Source organism: Pundamilia nyererei, unplaced genomic scaffold, assembly GCF_000239375.1.
Source record: "Pundamilia nyererei isolate P.nyererei 1_Seehausen unplaced genomic scaffold, PunNye1.0 scaffold00197, whole genome shotgun sequence".
In the NCBI taxonomy this organism is placed as follows: Eukaryota; Metazoa; Chordata; class Actinopteri; order Cichliformes; family Cichlidae; genus Pundamilia; species Pundamilia nyererei.
The window spans coordinates 860,470-872,340 of record NW_005187598.1 but is presented as its reverse complement, the minus strand read 5'-3'; the positions used below and the strand labels follow the sequence as shown (position 1 = coordinate 872,340).

General features: G+C 41.4%; 1 protein-coding gene across 8 annotated transcripts in view; it reads right to left on the bottom strand.

Annotated features, from left to right (window-relative positions):
* The window catches only part of hspa12a (heat shock protein 12A), a 75,689-nt gene that overhangs the window by 32,126 nt on the left and 31,692 nt on the right, over window positions 1-11,871 (bottom strand). For 5 of the 8 annotated variants that reach the window (XM_005747437.1, XM_005747438.1, XM_005747440.1 and 2 more), the window contains exons 2-4: window positions 8,521-8,597; window positions 7,942-8,069; window positions 2,897-3,083 (exon numbers count right to left, since the gene is read on the bottom strand). In XM_005747437.1, coding sequence (XP_005747494.1) covers window positions 2,897-3,083; window positions 7,942-8,069; window positions 8,521-8,597 — 392 coding nt within the window. The remainder of the gene's footprint in view (window positions 1-2,896; window positions 3,084-7,941; window positions 8,070-8,520; window positions 8,598-11,871) is intronic. The other 3 variants (XM_005747439.1, XM_013914436.1, XM_005747442.1) reach the window with 1 other exon arrangement.

Here is an 11,871-nt window from a genome sequence, read left to right as displayed (position 1 = left end):
CAATAAGAATAAATACAGTACACAGCTGTACAGAATAGAATAAAATAATATACTATATACAGTAGAATAAAATAGAATAAAAATATACAATAAGATAAAAATAGAATACGAATGCTATATACAACTGAGTAAAAATACAACGATGCCAGAAAAGATTATTGCACTTAGTGTTATTGAGTCTGTTTAATCCTTTTGTTTGGTGGCATGGTTCTGTCAGACCTCTGTCACAGAGAAAAACTCACTGAATCAGATAGTGAGATGGTCCAGTCGTCTGATAGGTGAGCCACAGTCTTGTTTAGCCTCCCTGTACTCTAAGCAGGTACAGAGGATGGCTTTATCAATACTTAAAAATGGTTCCCATCCGCTAAGGGGTGCATTTCAGCTTCTTCCCTCAGGACGGAGGTTTCTATTTCCGAGATGCAGGACAAAGCGTTATAAAAACAGCTTTGTCCCCGTTGCTGTCACTGAATTAAATAAGAACTGTTTTTGATTCGAAATATTAAATTACTATATATGTGCCACAGTGAGGTTTATATCTTTATTAGGTCTGTGTGTTTTTGAAGGGATGCCAAATGCTGTCATTTTTTCTGTAAAGCAAATTTAGCTATGGGTATGAATAAAGTTACCTTGACACCACACCGCCCTTGGTCACACATAGGCTTAGATTTCTTCACCGTCTCCCTGCCTCTTCGGGGAGGAATGTCATTCTCACCATCGTAGAGAGGTTCTCTAAATCAGCACAGTTCATTGTACTAGAAAAATTGCCCACTGCCATAGAATATGCTCAGCTATTAGTCGATCATGTTTTCAGACTCCACGGCATCTCTCAGGAAATAGTTTCAGATCGAGGTCCCCGATTCACTTCACAAGTTTGGAAAGCATTCTGCACAGCTCTGGGCGCCAGAGTCAATCTGAGCTCTGGGTACCACCCACAAACCAACAGCCAAACAGAAAGGCTAAATCAGTGCGTGCTGTCACATAACCCCTTGTCCTGGTCCACCCTGTTATCATGGATTGAGTACACACATAATTCACTTACCGCTTCTGCTACTGGTCTGATCCTGTAATAAATGCATGAACGAGTTTTTCAGCGTCACTCTGAGACAGGATATTTCTAACTTTAGAGATGTTGCACAAATGGAAGAAAGCAGTCTTACATATTTGTTTAATATGTGCGTTGAAGGACATGTCCTGGTCAAACATGACTCCAAGGTTCCTCACAGTGTTACTGGAGGCCAAGGTAATGCCATCCAGAGTCAGGTACTTCTGATTAGAGACCTTAGTTTTCACAGGAGCTACAGTATCCAGAGTCGTACGTAGTGAGGAGGTGAAATTATTAACAAGATAATCGACCTCTGTTGGAGCAGCGTTCAGATAGCTGCTCTGCTCTGTGTTGGTACAGGGCATTGAAGACGATAACAGTGGGTGGATTATATTCTTAAACTTAGTTACAGCGCTTTCAGAAAGACATCTACTGTGATAAAGTCTACTCTCCACTGCTGTGTAATCAATTATTGTAAATGTAAATGTTATCAGGAAATGATCAGACAGGAGAGGGTTTTCAGGAAACACTGTTAAATGTTCAGTTTCTATGCCATATGTTAAAACAAGATCTAGAGTGTGATTACAGTGGTGGGTGGGTTCTTTTACATGTTGAGAGAAGCCAATTGAGTCTAATAACAGATTAAATGCCATGTTGAGGCTGTTATTTTTAGCATCTACATGGATGTATGGATGGATTCAGAATTTGGATTTCGTCCACTATCACTGCCTTTCACCTGCCCAACGTTTGCTTCGGAGCTCTGGATTTGCAGCTCGGACCATTCCTGCTACAAAACCACTCACTCGGGTTAACGACTCCTCCTCCCAACGGGAAAAATGCCTATATGGGGTTTGGTTGAAAGGGCAGCTGCCTACACAGAGAAGCCCAGACCTCCCTCTCCCCAGCCTATACAGGGGAACACTGTTGCATTCGGACATCTTCGGACACCTGTTGGGACATCTCGCCCACTAGGTGCGCAGGTGGCATTCTTATGAGATGCCCAGACCACCTTAAATGGTTCCTTTTGATGTGGAGGAGTAGCAGTTTTACTCTAAGGAATCCATCGACCCTCTGGAGAAAGCCATTTCCACCACTTGTATCCACGATCTCATCCGTTCCGTCACTACTCAAAACTAATGACCACAGGTGAGGGTAAGGCTTAGGGGCAACAACTCATCACCGATTGGGAATGGGCACACCAACCTTTTCTTGCTGAGGACCCATAGCTTCTGAAGGGGCTGATTCTCATTCCTACCATTTCACACTCCACTATGAGCCAGTGCAAGCTAGAACACATCACCTATAAAAATCACAGATGAGATTATACGGCCACCAAAGTGAAAATCTTTAAAAATACTGGTGGTCGCCTGTAGATACGCCTATGGTGTCAATTTCAAAATTGCCTTGCTCTTGAGCTATTCCTTTCACAAACTTGGGTGTCCACACTGAACGCCCTCCTTTTACACCTGAGCAGTAAAAACTGCATTTTGTATTTACTTGGTTCATCTTTGTCTGATATTAAGATTTGTTCGATTAGCTTGCCTGAACAGCAGGACCGTCACATTTTCCATCAGATGAGTCACTGAGTGGTGACGACGGAGTGTGCCTGTGCTGATCCCGCCTGAAAGAAGAGTGACCTAACGAGCTGCTATGCTCATGATGTAATGTGTGTATATGCTATGTGTTGGGCAAAATACTGAACAATGAATGACTCTGAATTCCTCTGTTTTGTATATTAGTGTGTGATTTTAAGTAGTATGTATAGAATAATGCTAATGACTGGCTATCCTTACTGTGAAGCAGTATGAGTGGTCAGAAAGACTAGAAAGTGAAATTTAATGTCAGTGTTCTTACTGCAGTGGTGTGGAGCTTCATTTTGAATTTTTCAAGGTAAAGCCAGTGTTTGGATTCGCTGGGGTCCAGGTCGTGATAGAAGTCACGAGCCGCATAACCAAAACTGTGGAACTTCCTGTCTGGAGTGAGAAGGATGGTGGTCGGTGTCTTCTGATTGGATACGCCTGGGTCCCCACCCTCCCAACGCCTGGAAAAAAACGACAGTTATCAATATATGTGCAGTAAATCTGCTTTTAAGTGAATACAGCAGCTAAACTTGTTAACGATTGTCACAGATGTTGGGTAAGGACTGATTATCCAGGAAGAATTAAGCATCATTCCACAACTCACGGCAAACTTGTAAATAAACCTTTAACTCGTTCTTTGAGTTCTCTGAGGCCTTATGAACCCACTGGCTCACTCACATCCCGGCACGTATGGACAAACAGAGGACTTCTATTATTAGGGCCCTATTGTTCCTGCGCCTCTAAACCTTAAAGTGTGAAGGCCCTGTTGTAATCACTGTTTTATTTTCTGTCTTTCACTGCCTTTTTGAAGGATTTAACATGCTGACAAACTCATTAAAATTTGCACATGCCTCACACCTGTTCAAAGTTTTTTTTATTATAAGTTACGATCTTGCCATAACCAGCCACTGTACTTTTGGGATTTTATCGGCTTCATATTTGGTCAGTCTAAACCACAGCCCCTGAACACATTTCAACTGATTTATTTGACAGAGGGCACAGCGCCACCTAGTGGGAACATGAAATGCCATGTTTTACACTTCGGGGTACAGTTTTGAGGTGGTTGACCCCAGCAACTTGAAATTTGTCCAGGAAAGCCTTAAGGAGTTGGTCTTTGGTCACATGTTTTCATCAGACTTTTGATGCACTTCTCCTCCAAGGTTGAGCCCATCCACCTCAAAATCACACAAAACAAGCAGAATGCGAACACTTATCGTTTCCACAATTGCTTTCTTTAGTATTTTTAGACCTCTTTCCCTGTTTTAGTAAAGCCAGTGACTCTAGTCTCTCCCCTAGACCTGTGATTAATTGTCCTGAGGAAAAGATTAAATAAACCTTGCATTCCTGTGAACCTTCCCATCTCTTCAGTCTGCTTTTGGCTCCGCCTTTTCCCCTTTGGCCTTCGGACATATCCAAGCTAAACGCTTACAGGTGTTTTCATTTTCCTTTATATAATTTGCCTGCAGCGACTGGTTCTACCGGAGGACCAGCAGAATTTGGGCACAAGTACAGATCACACATTTTAAAATGGCAAATTTCCTGCTGTTTGTAAATGCCAGCAGGCAGTGTTGGAGCAGCTTGGAAAAATAAATGCAATCCCTGGTGACGACGAGTCTAGACAAAGGGCTGTTCAGCTGTTACGGCTCTCGTAATACATGCATACCGTTTTAAACAATACAATAATTATTGTGTCTCTAAGTCAAGGACTTTAGAGGTTTTATGGTCATTCCAACACATGTCCTCAAAGTTTTTTTATTTTTTTATTTTTAGTTTTCACAAAATGGATTTTATTGGTGTTTTCGTACGATTTTTAAGAGCCAGAAAAAAAATAAATCTTTCGTATCTCTTTGTGTAATAAGCAAAGTTGTGGTTATGACTTCACAGTAGCCTATTTAATCTTTTTTAGTCAGAACACCAACAAAAAGTCTGCCCGTACTCACTCGAGCCTCCCCTCACATGATGGTAATGTCACGTGTGATATAGGATTTCTTCTGTACTGTTTTGTTCGACCTCTGTGTATTCAGTAACACATACTGAATTATGTGGTAAACAAGCCAAAATATGTTTTGTATCTGATTCCCAAAAGTGATCACTGCTTCCAGTTTACCTCATTAAAGGCTGCGTCTTCTCTGTTTAATTCAATTAAATTCAACAAACAGCTCTATTCAAATACTAATAGCTTAATACTTAGTAATATTAATTACTTAAAGCAAGAATAACATAATCAAATAAAAACAGAACTTGAACAGAAATCACAGTTTACAGCTACCCAAGGACAAGATCAGGAAGCCCATAAAAGTTCAAGAGCTGTGAAAAAAAATCCTTTCAGGCTAAAAGATGCAGAAGATATTTAACATTTCAAAATGAACTTAATATATCAAAATGTTTTTGCCTTTGTGAATGTTTTATCTGAACTTTTAACTATTTATCAAGTTTTGGGATTTATCCTCTTTCACGTACAGCTCTCTTATTTCTTTCTTTTTGGGTAATTTTGAGGGACATTCAACACAAATCTTTGTATCAAACTGAAGACATTTCAGGGTGTTGTTGTGGAGTTACGACCCCACCATCATCACAACAAAACTCCTTGTATTGTTACTTTTAATATTTCATTAACACACAATGAAAAGCAAGAATTCATTATGTCTTAGTTTTCCATGGCTTTGCTTTAAAGCTGACAATCCAGCATCCAGAAACATTTATAACTTTCTAATATGAAGCTGTGCTTCTAAAGCTTTAAGCGTCCTAAAAGATGCACGCGTAGAATTATTTGAAAATCCTAGGTGACTTCCTGCCTAAGCTGTCACAGTCACAAGATTTTCAGAGAACATAACCTCTGACCTTGACCTCGAGTACAAGACTCATCCAAGACCTGGTAGGGTCTCCCCAAGACAAATTGGTCTTGGGTGAGAAGTTTTCATAGGAAGCTGAAAGTCACTCATCCAAGCGACTTCCAGTGTTCCTCTCTCTCCAGGACGTGTACATCCTTATCACTAAAAGACTGGCCACTGAAGAAGTCACTTTGCTGAGTGATGAAACGTTTCTCCCAGATGCACAGAACTGAGCATCAAGACACCTGGTGGTGCGTTGGATCAGGTAGTGGGGGCGAGTCCTGGACAGACCGAGCGTAGTATGCCTAAACGTACAGTGATGGTATCATAAGGAGATCTGGAGCGGTGTCTCTGGACTGACAGACTGGGGTGATAGTTCCTATCTTTGAATAAGGGCCCAGAGTATGTGCTCCAACTCCAGGGGACAACACGCTAAGCCTCTCTGAGAACAGTCTATGCCAAGGTGCAGAGTTTGTTTGACCTTGGATACAAGAGGAACAATGCAGTTTCCATTCTGGAACGTTGGGCCAGTTCTAAATGATATTTGAGGGGGATTCCCCAACTTGTCTACATGTGTTTTGTTAATATGGAGAAGGCATTCGACAACATCCCTCAGAGTATCCTGGGGGGGGGGTGCTTTGGGAGTATGGGATGGCCCGCACGTTGCTACGATCCCTGTACAATGTTCCCAGTCTTTCCAGTCTGTCTTGTTGAGGAGGGCACAAATAGTTAGCTGTCAATTACAGAGCACAAGCATTCGAGCTTTGTATAGTGACGGAAAGACAGAGATCATGGATACAAGCAGCAAATTTTCTCTGAAGGGTGGCTGGATTCTCCCTTGGAGAGAGAGTGAGGGGCTCAGAGTAGAGCCGCTGCTCCTCCACATGAAAAGGAGCCAGTTCAGGTGGTTTGGGCACCAACATGAAAATCCTAGGTGACTTCCTGTCTAAGTTATCACCTCGAGGTCAGACATGAATATATACATATACATCTGTATATTAGGACTGAGCGTTACTAGTCAACTAACCAACTAATCGGCACAATTGTTGTCACAGTCCTGGTTCGGTGACCCAGTGTTTTTGGGTTTTGTACTTTTACTTTTGATGTTATTATGAATTATGAGTGTTTGTGTTTTGGTTTCTGTCCCAGTATTTCTAGCTCATAGTTTTGTAGAACTGCTGAGTCCTTGTTTTTAGGTTTTGTTATTTGGTTTCCCAGAGTTACTCTGTGCTCACACTTCTCCGTGTTCCCTCCGTCTGTCCATGGTGTCACTCTGCTTGTGAATCTGTTAAGTTCAGTGTCTTGTCTGGCTCTGTGAGTTTCCTGTTTTATTCTGAAGGTCTCTGTCTCATGTGAGTGTGTTTGGTACGTTTCCCCTGTCTCGTCAGCTCTGACTTCTCCCAGCTGTGTTGCCCTCCTGTCTCCCATCCCTTGATTACTGCTGTGTGTATTTACGCCCTGTGTGTTCTCCAGCCTGTTGCCGGTTCGTCTGCCTTATTTCCCTCCGTCAACCTGTGTATCTGTGTGTTCCTATGTTTTTCTCCTCGGGTCTCCAGTTGACGTTTCAAGTTTGTTTTGTTGGTTTTTTCCAGTTTAGGTTTTGCTTAGTTTCCTCCACGCCTTTGCCGTTTCTGTTTGTATCTCCACCTTCAATAAAATTCCCCTGCATCTCAGCTGCCAGCATCTTGGGTCCACACGGCTCATCCCGCGAGCCGTGACAGTACAAACCGACCAGCCCGCCGGAGGACGTTCTGTCCGGCCCGTCGGTCCAGCCTTCAAAAGGGAAGCGGCGATCATGCCGACGCCCTTCGCCTCAGCTAGACCCGGAGACTTCTGAATTGCTGGCTGTGGTGAGCGAAAGAGACGTTAATCATGGGTTTTCTGACTTTGGGACTATTTACTCCGGGGCCGTACCCAGCAGCATTCAGCTCAGTCTTCAGTTCTGTCGCCCTCTCAGCCATCCATTATCTCTATGCAGGGAGAAAATCTCATTCCCACCCAGGGTGTTTCTCACAGTTTAGCTGCTTTAGGTACAGTTATTCACTCCAGGGCCTCCCCAGAGGCTAGGTAGCCCCCGAGGAACTGCACGCGGTGTCAGCGCTGCCTGGGCGGAGCCCTGCGCAGCTCCAGTTACCTCTGTGCCTGCCAGAGGTCTCCGCACACAGTCTCACAGATTAAAGTCCAACAGGCAAACAGAAGCACTGTTTTTACCTTTATGCTGGATGTTCATCATGCGCAATCGATTAAACATTAAAAAGTAACTTTAGGTTAATATTCTTCCTTCTTTTGTCTGTTTTGCTGACACTTTTCTGTGTCACATGTCCAATTAGCTACATTTAGTTTTCATTTGCCTGCCAGAACATCTTCCTTCAGCCTTGGTGATAAAAGACTGTTTTTAATTTTTGTTCACAGCCGAACTGATCAAGTTCAGTGCACCACCAGCCCACCATCACATTCCACCTCAGTTTCCACTGCAGTGTCAGCCTACCTCATGGTGTGAATGCACTCTGGTTCCTTAGCAAAGGCGTAAGCATAACCGCTGGATGTGGTGCCAAAGTCAATGGCAACTACGACCACGAAGGACGGCCCTGACGGTACCTGGTCTGTATCATTCTGCTGTGCACAAAGAGGAACAGACAGTTTGATGGTGTTAGGACATATGATGAGTTCAAAACAACCAATCAGCATATGCAAATAAAAAATAACAACATCAAAATGGTAAAGTGATATCACAGGTGAGTAAATATCTGCAGGATGTTCAGTGTTCACTTTGAATGGCACCGTGATGATGGAGACTGCAGGTTTATTTCTGCATTTACTCAGTCTTGGTGTCCTGCTGTTATGTAACATATATGAGTGAAGAGCAGACTGTCTCTACCTAACAGTTTGTAAGGACTTTGCTGTTACTGCTGTAGGATATGTTAAATAGATCATGACCCTCCAATGCCAGGTGTTGTGGCACTCAAGCATGATACAAAGGTAATCAGATTACCAGAATGAGAAGAAACGTGTCAGATCACACTCGTCCTGCAGGAACAATAATTACAAACATGAACACATGAGTCACCTGAGTGTGTGAAGGAGAGAGAGGTGTAATTCCAGGGTCGCCCATGCTCTTTGCTGGAGAAGGATCAGCCATTGCATCTGTACATGAAGACAGCAAAGGATTTATTATGCAGTCCTACGATGCAGTTCACTTTCTATTGAGTATTTATATAAAGTTGCACGCTGTCGTGTCATTTTTAAAGCATGTCTTTATTTGAACATCAGTAGGAAATTTATTCCTTTTACACGTTTTCATTTTATGCACCTTCTTTTTATGCCGTGCATTTGTGCAGCTGTAAGCTTTTGCTACTGTGTAGTGAACAAGGACTACAGATCTGCAGGTCATCATTTATACATCTATATGCAGTGTTGGGGAGTAACAGAACACATGTACCGGTGTTACGTATGTAAAATACAATATGAGTAACTGTATTCTGTTAGTTTAAAGGTTACCATTTAAAAAGGTGGCATTCAGTGCCTGTGTCTCAGTCTTGTGGCCCAGGTCACCTCTACAGCCCGCATAACGACGTAAAGAAATATTTGAAGCATGTAAATATAATAATAACCACTGCAGCCAAACAGAGAGCCTGACGAGCCCAGCTATTAAGACTCGACTGTACACCGTGTTCGTGTTTTCCTCTGAAATAGGGCTGCTTAATAAATCAAATTTTAATCTCGATTACGATCTGGGCTTTCAACAATCATTAAAAAGGACTGAGCCGATTATTAGCCCCTCCCTCGTGCTTTACTTGTGCTTGACAGTCTTTAAAGTCATTATTCAACACATTGTTATTGTTAAATAAATATGTCAAATAATCGAGATCTCAATTTCAGTGAAAATAATCGTGATTATCATTTTTGCCCTAATCGAGCAGCCCTACTCTGAAACAATAAGTTCTGTTGGAGTCTTTCAACGCCTCTCTCTGTTTCTCACTAGCAAAGTTGACCCAGACAACAAAGCAAAGCTAGTTTTCAGCTATGAGCCGACACGAACCCGACGTATTAGTCAGAGGTCCCTTTACTACAGTTCAGAGCCGCGGACCTGTTTTATATACGCGAGGAATAGTTTCTACACGAGATCGCTGCAAAAAGTGCAGCCTTACCTAATGTCCACCTACTGTTACTCATTTATATTAAGATCTAAACATCTAGCTGGTGTTGGTGTGGAGAGTAGCCTTCAGTAATAGTAATAAATCACACAGCAATAGCACATTCATGTAGCTGTAAAAAGCATGATAATATATTAAGTAATCCAAAGTATTCAGTTACATTACTCTCATTGAGTAACGTAACAGAATACATTACAGAATACATTTTGGGGCATGTAATCTGTAGTGGGATACATTTTGAAAGTAACCTTCCCAGCACTGTCTATATGATATAGAGCTAGTTAAATGAACATTTTTATGATAAGGGTTCATTTTCTCTCCTGCTCATCTTTTTTATCCCAAACTGAAACATTCAATGTATCTCCTTGCATCTTCTGACCTTTCACATTACCCACAAACGAGCCTCTAAGGCTGAGGCCATACGCACTCTTTTTTTAAATGTTACATTGTTGGAGACAACCATTCATTCATCTACAAAAACAACATGCACAGCATGCTTCCTGCATCAGTCGACTCCTGACTCAACCCTGCAATGCAGCCATACTCCTGTTAGGGGACAACTTTGAGATATTATTTTATTTAAAAATGACAGACTTACATTAACTTAGTAATTAGTACTTAATTAAACCTTAAAATAAACTTCCTGTTGGTTAAATAATCAACTGACAGCCACTATTAGCAGGTTTGTCCTGATCTCCATCCAGACGACACCGTAATTTAAAGGACACTGCTAACAGAAGCCTAGCTTAGCCACTGACTTAAATTAGCTCCACACTTTAAGCACAATACTACGATAAACATAACAAATTGTTATCAAGGCCAGCTGACTAAAGATTTCCATGGTCACACTGACTTTTTTCTTGAACACAAGAAGGCAATAAGGCTCTGAAACTAAGACATGCTGCTTCCATAGTTGGTAAGCACCAAAGAAATGACCCAGAACACCAAAGAAAACTGTGTTCCTGCAGAGGCTGCTGACCATGAACTCTGTAAATGGCCCAGAAGTGAAAGGATGCTGCTTTGTGGGTGTCAAACAGCCAAATGACAACATTTTCTGTGTGGAAAGTGCAGAAAATGTCTGTTACACCTGTCTTCAAAACACAATGGCATTTCAGTAGAATAGGAGATTGTCTACCCATTTGCTTCCATCATTTTCATTAGTCTGGCTTAATAACCTTCAGTGAAAGTGTTCTTTGAATGCATACAATAATAATACTCCCCAGACATATTGTAAGTGTCTGGCAGAATTGTCTCACGGCGGGACATCGTGTTATCCATCCTATTTTTCCAGCTCATTCACCCTTTTCTCTTGCCATCCCCTACAGAGTGGATGAGTGGTCTGAAGACCCATAATACACTTTGCCAGGCAATTACAGTGCAGAATTACAGACCACCTGTGGCTAGACTCCATCTAGCCACAGTCCACTCTCCCAAATCACTTTACAGCCTGGAGTTTTATTCCCAACAAAGGGTGGAAAAATCTCATCACAATTAGCAAAGTAAAGTAACGGTAATCTTATAATAAATAATATTTCAATCTTTCTGTGCCAGCAGAGTGTTCACTTCTGTTCAATGATTCATTTAATGTCTAAGGCATGTTTACGCTGAAATTCTAATTCTTCCCCTCCAGCATCCATCCGTTCTCTCATCCGTGACAATCACACAATAATTTAAGTCATCCTGCGGCAACCCTGTGTCGTCCATACAGTGATAAGACTGCTGGGTTTGTCCAACCACGTCATCATTCTTCCCCATTAATCACATTTCTATACTATCTATATGAAAACTAACGATTGAAAATATTTTAGACAAACAAACATGATGGACTGTTAGTGCACATTAAATTAAACTGCATTCAATCCACTAAAAATAATTAAAGTTCATTGAACTTTTTATAGAGTTCAAGTCGCTGAACTTTAATTCACAAATCTATCAATTTTAAGACAAAATAGAAACTAAGCTTTAAAAACAAAGTGTTATTTATTACATTTACTCTATATGATGTTCAAACCTAAGATTTCATTTTCCAAAGTAAAGGTTAAACTATTAGTCATGCCCTTATGTTTCCAAATGATCAAACAAGAAAATGCAAAAACTAACATTTAATCAACCAATTAAACAAAGAGACAAAAGTCTGGTAAATTAGTATGAAGAGTCCACACAGAGGGCACGTTGTAGTGGATGACTGGGTCAAACAAGTGACAGGGGACTGAGATTCACAGATTAGAAATGTGTTTTTAATCGTTTCATTTTGAAAATATTCT